This window comes from Engystomops pustulosus, chromosome 4 (genome assembly GCF_040894005.1).
Source record: "Engystomops pustulosus chromosome 4, aEngPut4.maternal, whole genome shotgun sequence".
Taxonomy (NCBI): Eukaryota; Metazoa; Chordata; class Amphibia; order Anura; family Leptodactylidae; genus Engystomops; species Engystomops pustulosus.
In genome coordinates this window covers 160,728,759-160,756,506 of record NC_092414.1, presented here as the reverse complement: position 1 = coordinate 160,756,506, position 27,748 = coordinate 160,728,759, and the positions used below count along the sequence as shown (strand labels likewise).

At 42.9% G+C, this 27,748-nt stretch overlaps 1 protein-coding gene across 1 annotated transcript in view; it reads right to left on the bottom strand.

The window, feature by feature from the left end:
• Window positions 1-23,953, bottom strand: part of ADAMTSL3 (ADAMTS like 3) — a 332,874-nt gene extending 308,921 nt beyond the window's left edge. Inside the window, exons 1-2 of the mRNA XM_072148344.1 lie at window positions 23,734-23,953; window positions 14,262-14,356 (exon numbers count right to left, since the gene is read on the bottom strand). Of these exons, the coding sequence (XP_072004445.1) occupies window positions 14,262-14,351 (90 nt within the window). The 5' untranslated portion in view covers window positions 14,352-14,356; window positions 23,734-23,953. The remainder of the gene's footprint in view (window positions 1-14,261; window positions 14,357-23,733) is intronic.
• Between the last annotated feature and the right edge of the window lie 3,795 nt (window positions 23,954-27,748).

The following is a 27,748-nucleotide window of genomic DNA, read 5'->3' as shown; positions in this document are numbered from 1 at the left end:
CCTGCTGCGCGGCCTGCTAGCCCCGCTGTGGTGGTTCCTGACCCTCCGGTGGTTCCTGCTCCTGTTCCGGCACCTACCTGTCGTCCAAGGAGATCCGAGCCTGAACCGGAACCACGAGCCCCAGCACCGAAACCTCCGCAGCCTCAAGGCCGAGGTGAGGCCGCCCGCCGGCGACTCAGAGACGCTGTCTCGGACCAGCGACGCCGAGAGAAGGAGGCCCAGCGGTATATGGCCGGCCGATCTACAGCTGGAGCTTGGGTCGAGAAGAACCGCACCACCGGCATGGTCCGGTTCTTCGACAAGCGGAAGGGCTATGGCTTCGCCACCCAGGACTACACCGGCCGGGAAGTATTTATACCCCGCCGGTCTGTCAAGAGGCCTGATCTGCCAGAGAGCCTGCACAACCTGAAGCCGGGAGAGTGCATCGAGTTCTCCCTGCAGGAAGGACCTCGAGGACCCTGGGCGGCTGGCGTGATTCGGATCCCCGACTCCGACGAGGACCGTTACTTCCCGCAGGACGACTGGTATGAGGACGACGAGTGGCCGGAGTCTCCGAACACCTCTTCCTCCTCGGCTGCAAGTCCCCGGGCGGTGACCCACGTGAATGCCCCATCCACAGTAATTGTGAGTACGGGTCCCATTGCTATCCATGGGCCGGGCATGATACAGGGCGCCACCCCCACCAGCTCCCCTGCCGGGAGCATTGCCAGGTCCCGCGGCTCTTCGGTGGGAGAAGACATCCCGGCTAGGGAACCTTGTCCGGAGGTTCCGTCTAGGCCCGCATCTCCCCTTGCCGGTTACCAGTGGGGTGACAACCCGGCCCCGGAAGAACCGGAGCTGGAAGGAGCCGCGGCTCGGCCGCTGGGCTCTGTTTATTTCTTCTTGGACCCCTCCGTGGTCCCTGGCTCAGTTGAGCCCCCGGCTGGAACAGCCGACACCCCGGGCGACAGCGCTCCTCCCCCTGAAGGTCCGGAGGATGTTGCTGCACCTGCAGTACCCACTGCTGCCACCAGGTGTCCCCAGCCGGCACCTATTCCCGCTGAGGATGCACAGGATTCCCTGCAGGAGCTGGACCCTGTCTTTGCTGAACCCAGCGATACTGACTAATCCTTGAAGGGCTGTAGCCCTCTCCAGGTACTATGTCCTTTGTACATATTGTGTGTATTTATCCCCATATCCCTATAGAGCCAGAAACTGTCCTGAGACTCTTACCCTTATTTATCTCAGTCAAGAGATTATACACTGTCATGTGCTATGATAGCACCCTTCCTCTGCCACAGCAGAGATTTCTTCGAAGGACTCTGTCCCTCTCCAAATAGAGGAGACCCTTTGTTTCTTCAGTGCACTTTTCCCCACATCAAGGGCTGTACCCAGAAGATGGACTTTGTCAGTAGAGACCTTCTGAGAGACTTTTGCCGATCTCCAGGAAAAGTTGCTATGGCTATTGACTATTATTTTGCACTTAATGCCTTCCTTTCTAGGTATGGACATTCTGCATGCACTTTTATGCCTTTTCCTTTTCAGGTAAAGAGACATTTTATTCTGCTACCCTGAGTAGCCTATCTATCTGTAACGTTATGTTATAAGATGTGTACCCATTGGGCTCCTAAGCCAATGTGATTTTGCCAAATATTTGCACACTGTCATATCTGCCAGTAGTCTGCATTAACCCTTTCATAGGCTTTTCAGGTTGTAGTGTGGCTGTGTCGGACCGTCTTTTATGTGAAACACTGACCGCTACCTGATCCCTCAAACTGAGGTTTGCACATGGGGGTAGTCCGTAAACTGCGGGTCTTTAGGGGACCGGGGGTGTTACACAGCTAGCACCTGGATGCCACTCATACATGGGTAAGGTTGTCAGTCAGGAGGTACTCGTGTCGCATATGCTCATGCAATGCAGATAGACACCATATAATTGCCGCCAGGGAAGAAGCGTTGATCAAACAAATATACAGGCCTTGGTGCAAGGAGTGGATTACAGGACATGACACCACACCTTTCCTACTGTACAGTTCGGTTTAATGGCGTCAGCGACCAACTGTCATACAGCTACATGTTTTTTGTCTTAGTCCGACACCAACCCAGGTGCCTGTCTCCAGGACCATGGGCGGTTTGTCCCTACACCTCACATAGCCTGCACTTCCCAGAAGTGCCCTTAGCCCCCTCTGTGCCCCAAACCATCTGTAGTCGAGCCGAGGGCGGCTCTTTCAATTGCCCCCGGGGTATGCAACACCCTCGCCGATGCAATGGCGAGTGGGTGCTTGCGAATAAGCCCCATAACATGTCACCACATCACACAGCGGAAATTGCAGTGGTTAATCCTGCCTGGCAAGGCAGAAGTTAATTTGTGATGTAATAATGTCAACCAATGTCTGTGTTACATCCTGTCTCTGTGAACTGAGAGGTAATTGGAGGAGCAGCCACCACCTGACCAAAGGGAGGTAATAAAACCCCCTGGCCAGGAATGTTCTAGGGTTCTTAGAGAGAAATCTCTCTCAGGAGAGAGACCGGTCCTAGTCAGGCCCTCTGGGTCTGCAGGACACAAGCAGTGAGTAGTTCGCTGAGCAGTAGCTTAGAGTCTCTAGCATACCAGACCAGTGCAGGAAGAGCCTAGCCCCTGCCTGAAGTGGAGCAATAAGCCTAGAGTTAGTGTAGCGAGGAAAGGGGTATCATCCTACCTTCAAGGGTGATACCTGAAGAGATCCAGGACCGAGCTGAAGCATCCTCTAGGACACAGCTGCCTCCCAGCCTGCTCTTACATCCAGGCTGGTGATCTACATCCTGTGGCTCCCTCCAAATACCTCTCCAGTACTCCACCTGTTAAAGGCACGTTTTCTGCAGTTCCTGCCGGTTGCAATAAACGAACTGTAAGTTGTTTCCTTCAACTTCTGCCTCCGTCTGGTCCCTGCTACTACCCCTGCCTGCATCACCGGGCACCCTGTCCATCACCCAGAGACTCACACTCGGGACAGTAAGGGGTTGCCCCAGGGAGATCCGCTATAGCAGCCTCTCCCTCATCATTTCTTGCCAACACCACCCTGCTGGAGACCTGCCAGGCTGTAGGACAGCCCTCCGGTTCCCCCGTACCAAGCACCGTGACAATAGCGTGCTTAGGCCGCAACCGCCAGCCACTCCGGTACAGCGGGCCCCGGCTGTCTCCAGGCCTCACCTTTAAGGCTAGGCCCCGGTGGGGGATGTTGCACTGGCATGCAGCATGTTAACTGTATATAACCTGCTGATGTCACACCAACATAACCTATAAGGTGGCAGATTTTCCTACTTTTTAAACTTAGGCAAAAGGTATATTAATATGTTCTGTGCCTCTGAGAATTATGGGGTTATACTTTAGATATATAGAAATTTGGTTGCAAAGCAAAGTAGGCCCTACATACGGCTACATTCACACAAATGTATGGGGGACGTGTATACGGCCGACATATATACTGCGTATATACGTCCCCCATGCAATTCTATGGCTTCACGGCGCCGTACGTACGAGAGGTACGGAGCAGTACACATGCGGCACTGTACCTTTCCCTAGCTTGTAGAAAGATAGGACATGTCCTATCTTTTGACGGAATACAGCGCTGTATATTCCTATGGAGAGTGGCGGGGGTGAGCTGCACTCATCCCCTGCTCCTCTCCGCAGCGCCGAATGTATGCCTGCCGTACTATGGTACGGCGGGCATACATCGTGTGAATATAACCTAAAGCTGTAGTATAGGAGTATGCACCCTGCTATCCCAAAACGGTGCATATATGACAGTCCAATGAACAATGTTATTCAAATATACAGGAGAAATTGAAGCAAATAATTTATTTGAAATAAATTAATTGCATCTGGAGATGTGAATAAGAGTAGATCTACGCAGACCTGCCTTTTGGCCTATAAAAAATGGATGGTCTGCTTCCTGCTATGTTGGTAGTATAGGTGTGCACCCACACCTCTGCACACAGCTGATTGGTGGGGCTACTGGCTGTTACACCTGCATATGTGAATGAGAACTGCCCTGCGGATCTGAGTTCTGGTCAGTACACAATGAACTGAAGTATCTGCTTGTCGTTCCGTTTGTAGTATAGGGACTTGCTGTTACACCTCCACTGATGTATACAAGGCCGATAAACCAGGGGCACTTACTGATAGATCCAGGCAACTTTAAAACAGTTATGCTAATGAGCCTGAAAGGCTCCTGGGGTTGTTAGCAGCACCCCTTCATGCTACAACTTCACAGGCTGTTACATTGTCTCAACTTTCCCTCTGCTCCCTCATGAATTCCATGTTTGATGTAATCTTACTGCAACAAAGGAAGTTTCAGCACACATTTATAGGGGGGAAGTGCTGACTACACACGGTAACAGCCTGTGAAACTGCAGCATGGCTCATTAGCATAATTTTAAAAGTTGAGTTTAGAAGGAAAGAGGCCATGGATAACAAGTGCTTGGATCTATGAGTACGTGTAGCTGGTTTATCATTCTTCATTGTGTAGATTTCCTTTAAGCAACTTGTGTAAGCATTCTGTCCCGTATCCACTGACAGCTCATAAATAAAGGAACCGGTTAAAGTATCTAATGACTTAACTCTCTCCAGACAGTCCTTGGATAGTCTAATCTCATCATAGAGCTGATTCATTAAGGGAAATATTCTCTAGGTACGGAAAGAGATAACAATTAGCCTCCTTATCTGTCTGAGGTAAACAGACCTAAGAAGACTTTCAGATATACTGCTCACTACAGGAGAAAGAATCATAAAAAGGCACATATTAACATCTGTTATCAATGAATTATTGTGAAGTATTGCTGTATAATATATGAAAATGCTTTTATTTTTATATGCTTGCTAAATGTTGAAACTAAGAGGACGCTCAACTGTGGATAAAGATTGATAACAGTGTGATAACACAATCCTGTGCAAAGAAAAATGTAAGGCTCCCTGGGCTGATTTACGATACTACCAATTACAGGGAAAAAGACGTCTTTTGTTTCTGGGATGCCCATGTGATAATTTACTAACCAATAAACTATGGACATTACTTCTTTATCTTTAAATAACCAAGCCCAGGCCCTGCCCCACTAAAAGTTTCTGTATAAACCTTTGTGACGTGAATAAAGCATCTCACATCTGCCTAGCCTTGCATGGCATCTATGCTCCACGGAAATTGAGAAATTATACTATACTTTGTCTTGGTGTGATTTCTTTGAGCCCACTTTGTGGATTTTATTAGTAATTAGAGAACCTATGGTTGTGTGAATAGGGGCAGAACTCGACAGTATCAATCGAAGACTGTATGTGTCACTACATTGATAGCGATACCTACACATATAGTACTGTATAGGCCCTGTGACAGCTACATATATGATGTTAAGATGTTCTGTTTTGCACTTAGGCCCATGGTCTTTTACAACACTATTGCAGTTATTTACCGGTTACATCCTTCAGCAGTCAGCAGTTCATCAACAGAGATGCTTCAAAGAGTTTAGCTGTAATGAAAACCTGTTTTTTTAACATGTGTTTTCTTCTACATCAGATTACTATACCATGTACAAAATGAAGATACAGTTTACTTCCTAGAATGAAGACTATTAAAACACATTCTACACGGATATTTGGGCACAAGGGACTAGTAGATTTCAGCTCTGTAGCGAGGAGAATTGTTAAGTCTCTGCGTGAGGATGCTTTATGATATAGCCTGTAGTGCTAGTCATATAAATGCAAAAATATTTAACTTTTTGATGTAGATTGTGCTTAATAATGACGTTTTTGAAGGCTATGCAAATATGAAAAAGCAAACTAAACCATGTTTGTGAAGAGAAAACCAGTAATTATGGTATGCCTATGTACACTTACACACAGTGTATGGACCGAATGGATTTCGCAGAGGCACAACCGCTGCACTGTTGTACAAAGTGTGGATTTATCTCCTCCAGACAAGTTCAATTAGTGGAGTCAGTACAGACCTGTTATGCTTCTCTGTACTTTAAAATGGCATTTCCTAGTATCTCGGACAAGCTAGATAACTTATACTTTACACAGCTGCTGTCCTTACAGTCTTCTGTGAAGCCAGGCCCAGGAACACACTATTTTTGTTTTTGCGACCAAGTTAGAAAGATTTATGCTCAGTTGAGTTGAGTCTTTTTCCCAAGTATTTCCTGTGTGGCACTGCTTCACAGTACAGGAAAGAGGCCGTCACGAAATAACGAGGCCAGGAGCGAATGTTGTGTTTGGTTTGATAGTGGAGTATTAATCTGTTATCAGACTGTCAGCAGCCCCCCTTACTGGCAAGTGCACTTTTCAGCAATTACACACCCAATGCTTTTCATTGGGTCTCCACAGCAGATTTGTGTCTGTGGGGTACAGGTATTTGAGCGTTCAGCTAAGTAATTCTTAGTAGCCAACCATCTCTATTATGGTACAAAATGGGACCACCAGCAATATGTGAAAAACATCAAGGATCATTTATATAAACACACCCAATTGTATGTACAGTACAGTATGTACTGTAGCATCTACAACACACAAAAATTGCCTGCAGGTTTTCGTTGACCGAATTTTGTATGAATGTACTCAGCATGCTAGTCCAGTTCAGTGATAAGAGGTTTAGTCTGAGAAATCCCACAAGTGTTCAGGCTTCCCTAACCAAACTGGGTTTATGCTAAGTGTCCTTAGTCTACCATATATCATATACTATACATAGGAAAACCTCCCAGCACATACATTAAAGGGAATCCTTCACCTGGGGCCCATTTAACTTGGTGGATACACCTGTGCATCAGTCTGAGCCTGGCACCTAGAATAATGATGCTCTATACAAATATAATTGTGGCCTTTAAAGAAAAAACAAAAAATGATCCCATGTGGTGTAAGATTTATTCTACAACAGGACCCTATGCATGGGTCCTGTGTCAATTATCAATCAATATAATATTACATATGAATACACTTTAGAGACATCTAGAAGCGTGAAAATTGATATATGGATATACATTTCAAAGCACAGTAGGTCTATGAGTTGAACACTCATTCCCAGTATGTTGCTTTTAGATATCTGTCCTATATATCAAATAGATGGGAAAGAAGCCAGGATATAGCATGCAGCAAAAACAGCAGCCTTTCCGCAGAATAATCAGGGAGAAGGAAATCATTGAGCTGGTTAATACCACATGGGCTCCATGTCTTCCTTACAGCTTTAACAGAACAGAAGCTAATGACATAAACACCGCTGTACTATCCATATGTGGGAAAATCAGCTCGGTCCCTTTACAAAGACACTACCTCTAGTTAACTGGAGAGACATATAATTATTCTAGCAAAAGTTACAAAAGATTGTGAACAGATCTTGAAGGTTTTTGTTTGGTTATTTTATATAGCGCTGGACTTTGCAGCCGTCTGATAAGACCTAATATTCCCATGAATAGCTGCAAAAACTAACGATGTGCTAGCGAGGCAGTGAGAGAAGTGTATAATGGAAACTTCTCAGTCTGTTATAAATATAAGTTCTAAACCAGATAGATTAGGTTAACAGATGTTATTAAAATTGACAGTATGTCTAAATGTAATCAATTTTTTGGCAGCTCCTTAGGTCTTAAGGATTAAAAGTAGCAGGAGGTGAGGGAATCCAGCAAGACGACTCTTCCAGGGAAAATAGAATGATAGTTATCAAAAGCAAAACATGTTATTATATATGTTCTACAATGGTCTACAATATAAAACTACCTCTATTCATAACTACAGACAGAGTTAGAGGTGACAAGTCTATTGTGTTCTCATCTTACCAACAAGACCAGACTTCTTAAAGGAAATCTAGTGTCAAAATCAATTTTAACCAGTGGCACTTATTCATAGATCCAGGCTCAGTGTCTGTGGTAATCTTCTTATATTTGTTATCCAGCCAGTTTCACCGGCTGCAACACTGTCTCACGCTCTACCCTCTACCTCAGCATTACGCCCCTCCCTCTGCCTGATTTAATCTTACTGCCGCAGAGGAAGTTTCGGCACACATGGGTCCTTGCACACTGTAATAGCCTGTGAAGCTGTACCAAGTTGATTTCAGAAGGAATATAATATAAGAAGATTACCACAGTCACAGTGCTTGGATCTATGAGCAAGTATCATGCTTGGTTTTGATGGTAGATTTTCTTAAACTATATAATATAAAACGGTGAAACTGCAATGGTGGCGATAGCTGGCTAGGTAGAATACTGAGAGACCGCAGTCAGCCCATAGGCAAGGCAGGCAAGTGAGAGCCAGAGACATTGTAACCTTCTGGGAGTCAAGCTGGGTTCACATGTTGATTTTGGTGCACAGCTGATTCGTCGGGAAAGCAATTGGAATATACTGGCATAGTTGTTGCCTCCATCTGACCAGTATTCGAGGCATCCGCTGAAAAAAGTAGGATGGAAAGATGTAGTGAGCTCCGTTTTTCCATCCTGCTCCCTCCTGCTGAGCAACATAATACGCTCAGCGGAGATAAAAGAAGTATATTCAGAGTGGATACAACCTATCCCATCCCTCTTCTAGCCTCGCTGAGCGGATACGTGGTTCAGCAGGTGGTGGATGGACCCGGTGATGTCACTGTCCATATAAGGCAGTGATGGCAACCCTTTTAGAGACCAAGTGCCCAAACTCCAAACCAAAGTCCATGGACATATAATAATGCCACATGATGACCATTACCAGTACAACAAGATAAATACCACCATACTGATAATAAACAGACCACGAAAGAAAGACCAACAACAGCAACTATATCACAAAGCAGGAGGAACACTACCGCCATACAGTGAGGGACACTACCGCCACCCAGTGAGGAACACTACCGCCACCCAGTGAGGAACACTACCGCCACCCAGTAAGGGACACTACCGCCACCCGGTGAGGGACACTACCCCCACACAGATAGGGACACTACCCCCACACAGTGAGAAACACTACCGCCATACAGTGAGGAACACTACCCCCATACAGTGAGGGACACTACCGCCATACAGTGAGGGACACTACTGCCATACAGTGAGGGACACTACTGCCATCGGCAGCTTTTCCTGCCTAGCCAGTTCTATAGAGATGCAGAGCCCTCTCTGGCACACGTGCCATAGGTTGGCCACCACTGATATAAGGTTATGGAGGTTCATATGGAAAACTTTTCTAAAATGTCTGTGTAAAATATAGAAACTGCTGCTTTTTTCAGGAACAATGCCACAACTGTCAACGGGTAGTACATGGTACTGCAGCTCTATCCCTTTCATTTCCAGCGCTAATATTCAATACCAAATGTATCCAAGCTATGTGTTTTTGTCTAGGGCAACCTTTTTAAAAGGGACCTGTCACCACATTTTTTACAAATACAGCTAGTGACAGGTTCCCTTAGAGCCCTATAAACTAACTGACACACTTAGCTAATATCAACTTTATAACCTTGCCCTGCATATAACAACATCTACGGTGAGTTAGACAAGGCATGGCCTCGTCTGGTTGAATCCAGAAGCTCCTCCCCATGCCTTCTCAGCGTTCCGCAAGTAATGTCATGTGACCAGGATTACATCATCTAAGGTCCTTTAGCCTCCTAACATTAGCAAACTGTACCCTATGTAAATATCTGATCAAATGAAATCACAGTGTGCCATCATGGGGGCATGGGGAGGAGTAGAAGTCCATGAAGTCATGCTGTGATTTCATGTAATCAGATATATGCATGGTGTACAATTTGCTACTTTTAGTAGGCTAAATAATTAGTAGGCTTAAATGATGTCATCCTGGTCACATGACATTACTTGCTGAATGCTGAGAAGGCATGGGGAGGGGCTGCTAGATTCAGGCCACCCCCTGTCTGACTCGCTATAAATGTGACTATATGCAAGGCAAGATTATAAAGTTTATTTTAGGGGGATATAAGGGAAATGATTTTTTGTTAAAATAATAGTGTCAATCAGTTAATAGGGCTTTATAGGAACCGGTAACTAGCTGTATTTGTGAAAATGTAGTGACAGGTTCCCTTTAGGAAAGCAAAAATTGCAATCATTAATAGAAATGTCAAAAAATTCTTCTTATTGTTGAAAGTTTCTAGTAGCAGACATTACACACAGACAGGCCTGCAAGTCTAAGGCCAGTCTAAATTCAGTAAGTGTATATTCTGCACCAAAGGAGTTAAAAAGTTATTTGCAAGGCTTAGACTGGGAGCAGGTGCATGTGGGCAATTTATGGCTTCCAGTGGTATAAAGATGGTTTCATCACTGGATTTCAGTTTAACTCTGTATGCCCTCTCATTAGCCTCTCCTCTTCAGTTTCATAACGCCTGCAATTTCAATTTATGACTTCATATCTGGATTGTGTTCTGAGCAATACAGCAGGCAGGTTATCCTGGGGCTCCAATGAGCTCAACTCTCCAACCAACCAGAAAAGTCTGCCTCTCTACCAGCGTTCAAAGAAAATTATGTCAGAAGGGGATGCTTAGACTCAGACGGTCAACAATTGAGGGGGAAAAGAACAGACTCCACAAAAGTCAAAACAAAGTCCCTTCTAGTCTGTTCAGAATGTACCATTTGATTCATAAACTTGCCTGCCTTCCTTTTAAATTCTGTGGTGTGCAACAGTTTTCTTTGACAGAGGCTTTAAAGAATTTCTCATTAACAGTGATAATAACCAAGTACAAGGTGACTGCAAAAAGGTATAATGCACAGAAAAGAGTATGTAGAAAAATCATATACATCTTTATTTAAAGCCACAAATGGACACTACAATAAGACAAACGTTTAAAAAAACACAGTTAAAATACACCAAATACAGGCACGTCCCTATATCCCCATGGGGGGGGGGTGACCCAATGACTTCCCTAGAAATCCATAGCCTTTATTTGGTGTATTTTAAATACGTTTTTTAAATGATTATCTAATCGTAGTGTCCATTTTTGGCTTTAAATAAAGATGTTTTTACAACATACTGTAACGGGTCACACAGACAACAAAACTAAAAGTCTCTATGGGAAGAGTCCGGAGGGAGGAGTCTGTGGACCAGTGGACCCTCTGGACCACCGCAGGAGATGGTATGAGGCCCGCGGTAGCAGCCAAGGTACAGGGATGTGCAGGAAACAGTCCAAGCTTGGGATGACAGCAGCAACACAGAGGAACACTGGTAACGCTGGCACAGACTGCAGACACCGCTGGACTGGAACCCTGGAAGGCCCAGCAGGAAGCGTATGGGAACGCTGGAGACAGGAGACACGGAGGCATCTGGAAACGCTGGAGGAACACTGAGGCCTCTGGAAACGCTGGAAGACAGGGCACACCAGGAGCGTATGGGAACGCTGGAGACACACAGGAACACAGGAAAGCGTCTGGAAACGCTAATGGGCTTTCTCTTCCACAGGAGCGGCTTAGGGAGCCTGGCATGGAAACCATAGGAGATCCTAGGAGAAGATCCGGCAGGGAGTGAAGGGAAGTGCTGGATTATAAGGCGAGCCGGATTAGCAGCAGCCAATCAGGAGGGCGCTGGCCCTTTAAGGCTTGAGAAGTCCGTGCGCGCGCCCTCTAGTGGAAAGGATGCCTGCATAGGCCGTACTGTGTTTATACTTGTCGAAATGTGCAGGTGCCAAGGCAACAAGCTGGGACAAGGTGAGAATTACTCTTTTGTTCCTGAATGCTTCAAATCAAACAGGGCAATTTGGGAATCTAAACCACTGGTCCATAAGGACCTGTGGGTGGTTGAGTGTCCCAAATTGCACTGATATGTGCCCTTTAAGACCTATTGTATACAATCGAGTATAAGCCGAGTTTTTTAGCAAAAAAAATTAGCTGAAAAACACAATCTCAGCTTATACTGGAGCCAAAAAAAAAAATCACAACTCATCTTTCCGGCACCCCCCGCAGGTCTTCTGTGTGATATGTCCAGCAGTGGCCGGTGCATGCGATGTCACAGGCTCCGACGTCAGCGGCAGCGGCTGACGTCAGAACTTTGCGCTGCACAGACCTGCCGCTGAGAGACGAATCGCACAGAAGACCTGGGGGGGGGATAAGGATCTGATTGTAGATTTTTTAATCAACTGTCGGTAGAATGGGGTGGGGGGGGGCCTCTGTATGACGGGGTCAGGGGCTGTCTTTATGACAGAGTCAGGGGGCTGCCTGTATGACAGGGTCAGGGGTGCTGCCTGTATAATGGGGCGGGGGGCTGCCTGTACAATGGGGCAGGGAGTTGGCTATATATGGAGCGCAGGGGATGGTGGCTATATACTAGGGAAGGGGGCTGGCTATATACTGGTGCAAGAGGATGGCTATATACTGGGGGATATGGGCTGGCAGGCTATATACTGGGGGGCAGGTGCTGGCTATATACTAGGGTGCAGGAGCTTGCTACATACTGGGTGCTGCTGGCTATATACTGGGGGGGGGGCAAGGGCTGGCAGACTAAATACTGGGAGGCAGGGGCTGGCAGGCTACATACTGGGGGGAGGCTGTGACCAATGCATTTTCTACTTTCGGCTTATACTCGAGTTAAAAGGTTTTCCTTATACTCGTGTATATATATATGTTAAGTAGGACACAGCAGTAACAAGGGATGCACTATGAAAATCCTATTGAATAGACTGTAAACCAAGTGGCAGTATTAAAGGGGCTATCCAGCCCAATACTATTATTAACCTATCCATAGAATAGGTTATTTGTAGTTGATAAAAAGAATACAGCTCCGCCCCACTATTCACTTATAAGAGATGGCATATATATATATATATATATATATATATATATATATATATATATATGGGTTTTATATTGGCTATATTGAAACTCCAACTGTAGAATATGAGGCATATTGCGGCAGTTTTTATGAATCTTTTGCGCACAGAAGAGGACCTACGGGTGACGTCAGAAAGGTGAGTTTTGTCTTTATTTTTTAGTTGACTCGAGTATAAGCCGAGTTAGGGTTTTTGAGCACAAATTTTGTGTTGAAAAACTAGGCTTATACTCGAGTATATAAGGTAGGTGCCCATTTGTTGTACACAGTCACAGCCACAACACAAAAACTGGCGCAGACACTTTATAAATACATGTGCAAACAGTTTGCATGTTCTTTTCAGGACTAAGTCAGACAGAAAACTGGTGCAAACATTTAAATAGATTTGGGCCGATGTGTTTACTTGACTTGCTGCTGGAAGGGAAAAATCCTCAAAACTCCTGAAAGATGTATTTTAACATTTTCTCTGTGATTCTCTGGCACACTATTACCACCAAATGTGCACATGCTGTTATAATAAAACATTTGTTACAATACAGTTTGCTTTGAAGATTACATATCTTGATCTAAGTCATGAAACTGTTAGTATTCAGTACATTGCAAAACCTAACTTAGGCTGGCATGTACCTTAGAAGCAAGAGTTGGCATAAAGATCTGACATGTTCTAGGAGGGGCACTGTCAGAGTCCAGACAAAACTCACCAAAGGATTTTATTGTGATAACAGTTACTGCCTCAGTAGTCTTGATATGAAACATTTTCTACTTGGAAAGTGAACAGACGCCAAATATAAAATTAGCTTTGTCTAAAATTGCAGCTGGAGAATCTTAATGTGGGCAGAGGCTGTTCATTTTGTCCATTACAGCAATTGGCAGCAATTGCCACACAACAATATGACACAGATCTGACTATTCGCTCTTGGAACAAGTATTTATGGCAGATTTTTGGACAAAAAGTTGAAGACTAACATTTGACCTATATCTTACAAACTAAACAGAGCTCTTAAAGGAAACCTACCATGAGGAATCTAGTAGATATGATTGTAGATTCCTCCTGTCTGCCTAGGCCCTAATCTGTAATTTAATAACCTAACATAAAATCTTAATTTTAGTTATATGTAAATTAACTGCAGAGGCTACTGGGGTGTGGTGTATCCTTAGCTCCCAGTGCCCAACCAGGCTAGTACACACCCCAGTAGCCTCTGGAGTAAATTTACATATTACTAAAAGAAAGTTTTCAACAAGTTAGGTTATGTTCCAGGATTATTAAATTACAGATAAGGACAGAGACAGGCAGGAGGAATATACTTCTGATGGGAGATTCCTAATGGTAAATTTCTTTTAAAAGCTGAATAAAGCCCAAAATGGTTTTCTATGGTAAACAAGTCTATGTCTATGAAATACATAGTGTTATTAAATTGTTTGTATTTATACAGAATTGCACTTAAGTTTACCATATTAGTTCAAGGAAAATCTTAAAAGAACAGGATGTATGACTGTAGTAGCAATGACAATTGAAAAGCATGGCAAGCATTGAATTTACCTGATATCTTGAAGGCGTCAACAACATCATTATCCACAAAACCACCAGCTGAGAAGCCATCTTGCAATTGTTGTCCCCAATCAACCGCATGGAGACTGTAATATAGGGGAAAAAAATAAGTCACCTATATTTTTAAAAACCTTTAAAACTAGCAAACTACCTAAATAAGAAATTTACTGTATGAAACATTGACACCTGCGGCACAGAGTATGATGGGCAAAGTAAGACACTGTGGTTATTTGTGTCAATCGTAGAGCTTAGCACTATACAGCTGTTCACACATACTAATCTAAAATAGACCGATACATCAGCAATGATGCTTCAGTAAACATACCGTGTAAAATTACTCTTTTTATCCTTTGAAACACTTATAACTGAGTTGATGGCAAAAAGTTTTTTTTTCCAAAAAATTATATTTTATTTTTCAAACTAAAAGAATAATCGACTTTAGGCAAAGCTTCTGGTGGAGCACAATGCATTTGAGTGGTGCTTTCTGTCTGGCAAATTTCACCTGAAATAAGCAACCTGACTCCCAGTTATTATAAATTGCTTTAGTTTTTGACTACAGTTAAGAATGTAGAATTCACTGGGGATAAATAATTTAGCCCCTTAGAGCCAACATCCTAGTTTAAGTGGGAAGGTGCATCTGATTTGTACAGAACCAGTCCAAAATTCAGGATTTAGTGGTATGTGGTATAGATCAAAGACTATAACAGCCCTGTATCCAAAGAATGTGCTGGGCGCCTACTATTGTATGTAAAAAGAGACACTAGCTTAAAGGGAGTCCACCACCTCTCCACTTGCCCACTAAGTAAATAAAGCATTATGTAGAGCACTTTAAAATCTTTTCAGATCAAAATTTTTATAAGCCAGTTAAATCTCATTTTAGAGAAAATTAATCTTTTATCTTTTATGCAAATGAGCTATGCTGAGCAACAGCATCAGGACTGTGCCTGCTGCTACACCAGTTTTTTTCTTTCTTTCTATGGTTCCCAGGTGTCCAGAGAAGCTCATTTGCATAAAGATAAAATCAGAATTATCTCTAAAATGACAGATTTCTCGCAAAAGTTAGCGATACGTGTAGCAAGGTTATAAAATGCCCCTCACAATGCTGTATTTTCTTATGGGTGAGTCCTGGAGGTGGAAGACTCCCTTTAAAGTCTACCTCACCTTTTAAAAAAGATTTCATATATATATAGTGAGCAGTGTGCATACAAAATGACTGTATCTCATCTATACATTCTCTACCACTAATTCTCAGTTCTCCCTCAGCAGGTAGGGACCTCATTCATCTCCTGTGTAACTTGAGGGGGTGCACCCGGGTCCAAGAGCTTTAGGGGGCCCTTATGGTGTCACTTTCCCATATGAGAAGACTATTACTATGAACCATACATTATATTTGGGGGCCTGGCACAGACTTTGAACTGGGGCCCATCAGCTTCTAGTTACGCCACTGCCTGTGTATTTCTCCTCTCTCAATAGGCTTCTATGTTCTCTTGCACAAAGTTTAAATATATAAACTTTGTCCCAAAACAACAATAACGACTGTAGAGAAATTGGACTATAGGAATTTTTCAGATCCAGGTAGTAGGCAGACACATTCTGTGAACATGATGGGAACCTGCGGATAATGTACTTTTTACACATCTTTTTTGTTTTGACTCTTCTATAGATTTGCCCTAGTGGCATATTTAAGAACTGTACCCCACTTGCACAAAGAGCTTTACAACACAAAGCTCTACTGTAGTAAGCCATGATGAGGATAGGAGTTGTCTGGCTTGGATAAAGCAGCTAAGACAGAGCATCCTCCCTCTATTACTTCAATTAGCTAAAATAAATAAATGATGATAATAAAGGGCTATGAAGCAGGGATAGGGAAAAACTACCATCAGAGAGCCCACTCCTAAGTATGACTACTAAGTCTACGCGTCACTCCATTTAGTCACATGTAAAAGGAATTGTTCATGAATAACAGGAAAATACAGGCTGCCAGCAGCGAGCTTATTAATGTCGCACAGAGAGCTCTGCTATTCCGCCTTCTCAATAACATTCCACCGGTCTCACAGCCTAAAACGCAGCCAGTCTTTTATGTGCACCCCAACTATAGTGGAAAATGGTCATCAAGTCTTGCAAAGTAGTATAGTCTAGAGCGGAGAGGGAAGAAAAAAAGATAAGTGAGCCGTCTAGACAAATGAAATGAAAACATATGAGCTTAGCGGTCACTTTTCATTAAGTAAAACAACTTGTCAAATTGTTATCAAACCCTCTAATCGCTGCCCACAGGAGATCATCTTCAGGGACTGGAACGTAACGTGTTTATTATAAGGATCGTATCAGCATGTGGATTAAGAGAGTCAAAATAAATAGACATGGAAAATAATGAAAGCTTTGCTTTCCAAGTGTGGCTGAAGAGGACTTTAATTTCCCCTTGAAATTTCTCTTCACCTGTTGATGTTAAAAACCATAACACTGCAGGTCATGTCACTACGGATATGGCCACACCAATAACATTTCATTAAGAAGCACCTCTACTCAATGCCTACGTGTAACTAACTTTGTAAAATTAGATATTTAGCCTACTCTGCTGCTACATATAGTAAGAAGCCCTATGGCACTTGTATTACCTGGATCATACTATGGATGTGCCATAAATGTCACTTTAGAGCACTACTGTGCATTATAACCAACAATGAGAGCCTAGAAAGGGTTGAAAAAGTTGTGTTCTCACCATATAGTTCCCACACTGGAAATCAAGAGTAAAGACTGTCAATCTCATGTTGTGGATTAGACCCCTACCCCCCTTCCTGGTAGACAATGGTAGTAGAGGTTCCATTGTCAGGTATTTCCCCCTTATCTGGAGATCCCTGCTATTTCATTACTACAGAAATGGTATGCAGCACTCCTGAACTTTAGTATTAACCCCTACATAGCAACCAAATGATGTTTTTCATGTAACACTTTCACCTATGAAAGGAGATCTCATACAAGTACTGATTTGTTTACATGGGGAGTAATTCATACAATGGGCAATAGACTATGTATACATCCCTTATCTGTAAATGTGATCCTTGTACACAAAGGAACACCTGTAGCCAAAGACTCTTAAGACTTGGGGCGGGAAATACAAAGTCAGAGCTTTTTATTAAAGAGAATTGTAAAGATTCAGCTTCTTTTACTATTGTTGCTTCAGTATAGAAGTGGTGTGCCAAAACATTTGTGCAGCCCTGACCACAAGATTTGAGAACACTTGTATCAGAAGACAATTTCAAATCTCAGAGAGAAAGAAGGGTCTGGGAGTACAAGTCTATGATAACATTTGAGAAATATGCAAATAAGTTTTCTAAGATGGGATAAGGAAATCCCTATCTTTCTACCTTGTAAAGCAGCCCCCTAACCATCAAGCATGACTTTCTGGGAGCCTAATGACATAATGTGGGATTAAAGCAAAATCAGTATATCTATACCAGAAGGAATAGATTCCAAATTGTAGATAGTTTCAACATGTTTTAACTGTTTTGGCTAAGTGATAGGCTTTTGAATGGGGTCGAGTTCTCCTTACAGAGAAATTGTCAATTGCAGGCCATCTTGCAGGCGCATGGAGAATTATAGCCATTGATGCGCCACCAAGGGATTCTGGGAAATATGCAAAATAATTTTCCTGGATAGAAAACCACACCTCTTTTGCTACCTTGTGAGGCAGTCCTTTTACCATCAAGCTACTGAAGAGATGCAACCACGTTGAAACAGTGCTGTATACAGTTGGGAATCTGTTCCTTCTGGAATAGATATACTGGTTGGCTTTAATCCCACATCATGTCATTGGGCTTCCTGAAAGTCATGCTTCATGGTAAGGGGGCTGCCTTACAAGGAAATAAAAGAGGACTGTTTTTCCTTATCCCATCTAGAAAAACTTACTTGCATATTTCCCAGAATCTCCTAGTGGAGTATCAATGGCTATAAGTCTCGAAAAAAGGCAGTCTTATTTGGCAAACTCTCCTTAAAGGACAATTACCACCAGGAGGAAGGATTGTAAATCAAGCACCCTGACATACTAGTGTGTGCCCCTTTTGGTAGGATCTGCTATTCTCTTAGCTTCTTGTGCACTGTTTTTAAAACTATGCTAAGGGTCTCAGAGCTCCATTGGTGTTATTGGAACCTGAAACCCCTCAAGCTAATTTGCATAATATTTAAAGCCCTTTTTTCTAAAAAAAACAAAGGCATGGGAAGCTTAAAGAAGAGCAGATCCAGAGGGGGCACACACCAATATGTCAGTGTGCTTGGTTTACAATCCTTCATCCTGGTGGAGAAATTATTCCCTTAACCCTAGTCAATAGCCTCTCACTCAGCCAAACCAAATCCCTACACTGTGCTGAAGAGTTGCAACCATGTCAAAACAGCATTGTCTACAGTTGGGAATCTATTCCTTCTTGAATTCCTTCCTGTGGTCTAGTGACTACGATTTGTTACTATATATACCTCTACAGTTTCACTTGCACATTGCTTGAGAAAGGTTCACTTTGAGCTGAAACATCATCACCTTTATGGAATAAAGATGCACTGACATTTCAAATTGGATCTGTTGATTCAGGAATCAACACATCAACACATCCAGGAATTACTAGGTCGCCTACTATAGCAGCAAAGGCAAAGCAACCCATAATTTACAACCCACAGGTGATAAATCTAGGATTAGAGGGAGTTTGTATCAGTGGTCCCGAGTCCCAATTAAAAAGGCATCTGAAAACAGTAGTAATCACGTGTTGCTCTGTTGCTCAGTTAAAGGGGTTTACCACATTTAAGAACATTTACCAAGTTAATTGACACTTAGGCCCCTTCTACACTAGCGAGTGTGATGCGATGAACTCGCATCACACTCGCAACGCAAGCTGCCGGGAACGCACGCCCCGAACGCTGCACCGCGGGAGTGAACTGACATGCTGAGTTCACTCCCGCGGTGCAGCGTTCGGGCCGTGCGTTCCCGGCAGCTTGCGTTGCGAGTGTGATGCGAGTTCTTCGCATCACACTCGCTAGTGTAGAAGGGGCCTTACTGTTTATATCCTTTTAAATGTCCCCTCTGTCAGGAGAAGCTGCTTTTAAAGAATTGTGAAGTGCTGAATGCCATCATCATTCGCCCTTAATTCCTAGAATATAGGCTATGGGAACCATACATATTATATATAATGTAATGGACTGGATAAGAGATGTATATAAAGCACTTACCCTCTGCATTTAGTATAGAATATAAGTAGTGCATACACCAGAAATATCATCATCCCATTGTACTATGTAAAGTGAAAATAATAGTATTTTTCCCATTTCAGAAGTGACTTTGTACTTTCATGTAATATTATGGCGTGCAATGCAATTACACACCACAGAGTAAGATTTCTACTTCTCTGTATGTAGCCATTGCAGATGCTTTGGGCATATAATATAAGATTTATTAGATTCTTATACAACATCATCACCTAGTCCTAGCCAGAGCAATTGATTTATTCATTATGTTTTTGCCAGACAAGATTTGAAGATTAAAGATGAGTCAATACAACAGTGAAGATTTGTCAAAAATATTGGGATGATGCCATGACATATTAAAATGCTAGTTATAGTAGAAGAGAGCAAATGTTACTGAAATAGGGTCACTGTGAGGTTAGATAGAACTCCTAATGTATAAGCAGGACTATTCTGCATTGGTGAGTTGTGAGCCACTGCACCACCTAGTGGGGACTTTTACAAAAACTCCAACCAAGTGTAATGATAGCAGAGAGTTCTTTTCACTGAGTAGCACAGATAATCTATTGATCTGCCAGTTCTAACTGCGAAGTTTGCTAGTTCCTGTAGAAAAACCTTTGGTATTGTCTGACATGTCATTGTGGTTATTTGAAACCTATCTCTCTCACCAATGTCCTGCAGCTTCGGATGACCAGGCATCTATACTTCTGATTTGGGAATTTTAATAATAATAATAATCTTTATTTATATAGTACTATCAAATTCTGCAGCACTTTACAATTCATAGGGGACATATACAAGTATAATATTACATTACAGAAAACAAACAGTCATATAGAACAATAGGATTAAGGGCCCTGATCACAAGAGCTTACAGTCATCGCTCAGAATGACTTGGCCCAGAAACAGCTTTCATTGCATTCAATTCATAGGTACTCAAATACGACTTGGTCTATTATAAGCATAAACTGAATATAAGTGTTTAAGGTTTATTAGAATCCACAGTTTCAGGGTCAGATCATCTGCATCCCTTCCACTACACCACTAATATAAATCTCCCCAAATATCAAGCCAACTATTACATACAGTGCTCAAGCTGAAGAATGTGTACAAACCAAGAGTTTATTTAAATAAAGTGATATATTAAAAGGAACCTGTCACCAGATTTTAACTAATAAACTTAATGACAGGTCCCCATAGCATATACTAACTCTTGCCCACACTATTTTTAGCCAAAAATATGCTTAGTTACTATCCCCAGAAAATGTTCTTTTTAAGCCTACCTGGCACTCTGCCAAAAGGAGCAGTCCGAATGGCGTGTATTATACATGCGAGTCACTGGGTCTCTCAGTTCATGTCTCCCGCATCTCCCTCATGCCCCTCCCTTCAGCTGATGTCATCATCTGCTCTGCAGTGTTAAAGGGAGGGGGGATAAGACTCATGCTGGCAGACATGAGCTGAAGGGCACACTGCCTCACATGTATAACACATGCCCCTTGTGACACACTGCTCCTTCTGGCTCATCAGCATAATAAGCCCATGGAAAACAAATATAAGATGATTACCGCAGTCACAGTGCCTGGATCTATGAGTAAGTGTCCCTGGAATACCATGCTTGATTTTGAAGTTCTACTGCGTCAGCTTGGTGGTACTAGGCTACCAGGATCACTCACTTATTTGCATATTAGGTGCTAAAACTTACCGCATTAATTACTCAAAAAAAATTGCAACTGCGCCGAATCAATGGACCAGGTTTATTAAAGAAAATCTACCTTTTGCAGTCTACTTTTCTTTAAAGATCTAGAGGTAGATTTCAGATGTCTGCCTCATCCCTGAACATGTTTTATAATTTTTTCGGAAAGCTGCCTATAGGCTTATAAACTGCATTATATTTAGATGCAAATTACCTGCCTTGGAGGTCACTTGGAGCATGGAGTAGTCTCTGTGAGCTCCTGGCGTGGCATCGCTCAGTGAACCAGAAGCTTTCTATCTTTATTATATTTCTATGCAAATTACTTGCAGAGACTAGTCGGGGGGCGTGAAGTAGAATCGGTGAGCCTCATTGTCTACGACTACTTCATGTCCCGAGAAGCCTTGCAGAGCCGCCTCCCTGCATGTCCATGCACAGGTGCAGTGGCTCCCGGCACATCATCGGCTAGAGGGAAGCTCTGCAGATGCGCAGAAGCTCCTGGTTCCCTTTGGGCTTCAATGAACCATGATGAGCTAGGAGCTCAGAGAGGCTTCTCCGCACTCAGAGTAACCTTTGCAGGCAATTTACATATGCATATAATAAAGTTAACCTATAGGCAACTTTACAATAAATTATAAAATATGTTCAGGGATGAGGCAGACATTGGAAATCTACCTCTGGATCCACCAAGAAAAGTTGATTCCAGATGGTGGATTTCCTTTAAACGATTCAAAGAGTTGGAGTTGGAGTTGATGAAAAGCCCTTTTTAAATAACATTACACATATAGTATGAAGTCTTGGGCAATTTGACTTTTTTAGAGGTGCTTTTAGACTACAAGAAGAAACCCAAACCGAGCCTAGTTGCTAGCAAGGAGCACTCATACACATTGGGAGGAAGTTATTATTGGCTTAGCATTGTTTTTTTGTGGGTCAAATCTAAAATCACAATGTAATCTAAAATCACAATCTACTATAAAGTCACAGTCTAACAGCTTGTACAATTCATGTGCCAAAAAATCGGCCCCTGCACAACAAATGTGCCCCATAGCACATTGGAATATACATGCCTACTCTATGGCCAGGGTTATGCAGATGATTTAGGGCTAGGGTGACATGTTGTGGTCACATGGGATGGACATTCAATGTTGTGGTATGTGAAATAATGTAACCACAACTGCTGCCACAAACGCAATTCCACTGTAATGTATATTTTCACACAATTGTGATCTTTATAAGCCCTGTTGCACCTTTAAGTTGGTGACAGCAAGTCACAGACAAATCGCACAAATTTTGGCCACATAACATGTCTGAGTCTTGAAGTAAAGTCACTGTGAGCCCATAGCCTTTGGCTACCTAGCTACAGAAGAGAAAGCGCATAAATGTTAGAATCCTTTCAAGTCAATGTGGTGGATGAGCTGTGATCCTGTCATGTGATGGATTACACGTGCACGTATATACTGAGATTCTATGCAACTGTATCCAGAGCTTATTCATAGAGTCACCGCTATGGGAGTGTAGCCGACTACACAGGGCTATTACATCACAATCTTTCAAATGTCAACCAGTGAATGAACTGATCTGGAAAGTGCAATACAACTTATAACAAAAGCCTAAGCCATTGTGTCTCTACTCTCCCTTATATATTATATTATACATGAAATTAAAAAAACCTGATTTATACATGATGACCTAAAAATAAGAGACATTGTATATATAATCACATAAGGGCACATGTATCACTGGGTCAGTGGTGATATTACACCAGTTTATGACATTTTTGCATGATATGGGCCCAGCATATGCTGTCCTTGGGAAATATCTTAGACTGAATAATGTATATCTGAACACTGAAGCTGTCATTGTGCCGGATCTTTAACATAGTAACCACATAATAATAACATAATCTATCAATGTGTTGAACATCATTTGTACAAAGAACGCACAGTATATTTTATATATACAGTAACAATCAGTGTTATATTTAGTTATAAATAGCAACATAGCTCAGGATCTACAGAGATTTGAGTTCTGGCACCAGCTACAGCATTTTTTTATACATCGCAATGACCTCAATATCTAAAGAATGCAATGGAGAATTCATGGGTCATTACTATATGTCACTCATGGCAACTGACTACATACACCACAAAGTTATAGTCCTTCAAGTGTTAAATCTTATGAAGGCAGAGCAGCCCCAGCGAAAGGGCACACACTCCTGAACTTTATAGTGACTGCTACTGCAGAGAAATGGGCAAAAAAGACTTCTGCATCTGGTGATTAACCTCTGCCTCCCCAGAAGGAATCAATGGAGGTAATAATCTTTTACTTGCAATTTAGAAGGAATTCAGCACATAGGGCACAGACACTGATTCCATAAGTGAATAATCAATAATTGCATGAACAAAGTGAGATATATATACACACACATATATATATATATATATATATATATATATATATATATATATTGCTACAAGTTAACAATTATAAAACTAGTCAGCTAAATAGCCAAATAAATACATAGCTATGAAATGACAAGGGGCATCTCACCTTCTTTAGGACAAGCTGAGAATTCTTCTATATACTCTGTATACTGATGTGGAGTTAAGTCCAGAGGGTGTCAGCAGCAATATCCTCTCAGATCCTCATGGTCTCTGGTGATGTGTGGCTGGGAGAAGGGGGCACCATGGTGCAGCTGGATGCCTTGCACAGCTTCTGGGTACAGCTGGAGTCCTCCTCTCTGCTGCACCAGTCAAGCGGCTCAGTGCAAATGCAACAGGTCTGCTGGTGACAGCCAGAGAAGCCGACAGACGTCTACCAGCGCCCCCTGCTGGCCGTCCTGATGACCAGCACTGAGACTCTGCTTTAAGGGTTCCCTATGGAAAAGCAGCTGTGAGCAGACAGACATGCTCCTGTAATACAGTAGCTGAAGCCAAAATAAAAAGGCAGGGTTCCTGGTAGCTCTTAGACTTTAAGAGGCCCAGGGGCAACCTGATCTGAAGGATTTCCATCTCAACTTCTTTAAATTTTTTCCATTTTAAACTCCAGCTGACAGGAGGGACAGCAGAATGAATCACATTTAATACACCATCTATATAGTTTTCTGAGCATATACCACCTCATGAATAAGTCACTACAAAGCACTCTAATTGGAACTAATTCTCACAATTCATCTTACTAAACACATATTTATTTAAAGCCTGTATTATTTTTACTTTTTTATTAATATTATGTAGGATATTTTAGGAGGTGGTGTGTGCCAGCCTCTCAGAACATGGAGAAATATTCATCTGCAGCAGTTCTCAGGGTGACTAAGGAACCTAGATATAGAAATACTAGTAATTCATACACAAGGGCACGTGGAATATAAATTGTTGTGTGGAAACCTGTATAGCAATTTATATATGTCCCCTATGCTATGCAGTGCTGTCTTTAATAATTTATTTAGAGCCTCCTACAATACACTGACCCCTGCATTAATTCATTTAGAGCCTCCCTTCTATACAGCGCCCTCTTTATAAATATATATATATACCATGCTATGCGGTACTCTCTTCATTAATTTATATATAGCACCCCTGTTATACAGCACCCTCTTTATAAGTATATTATACCATGCTATGCGGTACTCTCTTAATTAATTTATATATAGCACCTCTTCTATACAGCGCTCTCTTTACAGACCCCATACAGAAGTCTGCTAATTACGCCTCGCCTAATTACACCCCTGGTCCTTTCCCTCCATGTTTCAGAAAAAAACGGTGCGGACCTAGCTTTAGGGGGGTATAATAATGGGAGATCTGTGTTACAATGGGGGCTTGATGAGCTGTTTAGGACATATGGATGGCAATGTGTCTAAAAGAGGAGCAGTGGGAGCAGTTTGTGCACGAGAGAGGGAACCATGGTTTAACTAAAGGAAACAAGACAGTCATGCTCCAAGTTAGGATGTCCACACATTTAAGCACTCCAATTGGAAAAGATCATTCAAGGTTTACAATATCTAGAAATAATGGATCCTGCTGCCCTCACAGGGGATGTAAGAGGCTATTCTTTAGACACAGTCAGGTACACATGACTCTCTGTGGCTTCTGCAGAGATTATTTGAGAAAAATTATCTATCAGAAAGGTCAAAGACTCACGTGGAATCCTGTGAATACTGTTGGGCCCCCATGACCTTTTTTTAGTTTCAGCTAAAAACAAAACCTAGCTGTAAAATGCAAACATACCGTATATACTCGTGTATAAGCCGACCCGAGTATAAGCCGAGGCCCCTAATTTTACCACAAAATACGGGGAAAACCTATTGACTCGAGTATAAGCCGAGGGTGGGAAATGCATTGGTCACAGCCTCCCCAGTATATAGCCAGCCAGCCCCTGCCCCAGTGTATATAGCCAGCCAGCCCCTGCCCCAGTGTATATAGCCTGCCAGACCCTGCCCCAGTGTATATAGCCTGCCAGACCCTGCCCCAGTGTATATAGCCTGCCAGACCCTGCCGGACAGATCGCACAGAAGATATACAGTGGTCGCCGGAAAGGTGAGTTTAGATATATTTATTTTTTTACTCGAGTATAAGCCGAGTTTGGGTTTTTCAGCACATTTTTTGTGCTGAAAAACTAGGCTTATACTCGAGTATATAAGGTATATCAGCGATGAACTGATAGCTAAGGCTATGCCATTCCATGTCTACATTTCTTTTGTACAAAATACTTTTATTTACAATAATTTGTATTAAAATAATGAATGTATTTTATCTTGAAGCAAAAGAAAACAAATAAAAGAAAAACAGATTTAGAAATGTAAAAAATGGAATAGGGCCTAACTTGCTGATCAGTGGGGGTCTCAGTGATGAGACCTCACAGATCATGAAAACGAAGGGTCTGATGGGGTCCCACGTACCTGGTCGACCCCTCATCGCTCCATCAGACTAATGGAGCAGACGGCCGTGTTCCATTAATTTCTACAGAGCTGAACGGTTGCCGCACAGCCAATCTCAATCAGCTCTCCATAGAGATTAATGGAGCGGAACGGTCATGCACCTTCCAACGGAGGTACGTGGGACCCCATTGGACCCCTCGTTTTCGTGATATTGTCCCTCAGCACTTGATACTTTTACTGGATACTCTGAATCCTATGCATTCTGGCTGTTCTGAGTATTGCTTCTTTATCTCATTTGAAAAGGGTGCTCCTGTGACCCATGTCTTGGGTCGCATGCACACCCATGTGCCTCCCTGTGTTCCCTCACACCAGCAGTAGGTTCACTTACCTCGCCACGCTCCAGCGATGGTCTCCTCGCACCAGTGCGCGTACCAGCCTCCTAGGGTGCGCCGGCCATCTGAGATTTATAGGGCCAGCGCATCGCTAATTGGCACTGGCCACCTATCAAACAATAAATAGCCAGCCTCTTCCCTAAAGCCCGGCCGATATTTGTGCCTCTGAGAAAGCTGTGTTCCTTATTCCTGGTGCATGTGTTGAGAATTCCCATAGTGACCCCAGTTCTGTTCCTGACTATGCTCCTTTGCTGTCCGTCCTGACCTCCTACTTTGCCTTTGACGTTGATCCTGTGCTGCCTGTCTCGACCTTCTGCCTGTCTCCGACCACAGATCTGCCTCAAGACTCTGTACCTCACCTTGGCCGCCACAGCGGACAAAGTTGTGCCTGTGGAGCGACCTGGTGATACCACGCCGCATCAAGTCCAACCCGCTTTATGGTGGTCTCTGGTGAAAATCGGGTGCTACTTAGACTCCGCTCCAAGGTGTTGGCTTATGTCATCATCCGCGGTGGTCCAGTGGTCCACTACCCCTGATCCTGACATTATTTACTCCTTATTAAATTAGATATAGCACAAGTTTATTGCAAATAGACACATCAGACTATGGTGGATAAGGTAAATTTTTCACCTTACAAAGTTCTAGTGTCTTCTCCCATTGAGTGGCCATGGCCCTGGCAAACAACAGCATCTAACCAGTTGGTAGCTTCTTTAATGCTTCATTCCTGAGTGTTTGCCACAGCACAACATTTCAGGATGCAGCTCTCTTAGTCAGTCTGCAAAGCTATCTTTAAGGGAACTAGCCCCTTTTCTTTAAGGGAACTAGGTTTCTTTCGTTATTCTTGTCCTATAATTCCTGCCCTAAAACTTGATTGACCTTCATCTTGCATTTGTTCCTGGACACAGACTGTGTCTTGCCTTTTGTATAGTACATCTGGTATCTGTTGCTCTATACTTAACTCAACCGTCAGTCTGTGAGTACAGAAAAAGAAATATTTTGCACTCCACACCACAGCCAACATAAAAGAGTTTGTAATGTGCCATAGTATCATAGAAGATAAGGTTGGCAAAAGACACATGTCCATTGAGTCCAACCTAAAGGATTAAACAAATGATTTCTTGGCATTTTAATTATCCAGGCCTGTTATGAAAATGTACATAGAGTCCTCCATAACAACCTCCTGCGGCAGAGAGTCCCACAGTCTCATTTCTCTTACACTGGGGTGCGGGCAGAGTCTCTGAGGCTAAAGCCTTTGGACTCCCTGGACCACCGCGAGGGATAACGATGCTAGACGCAA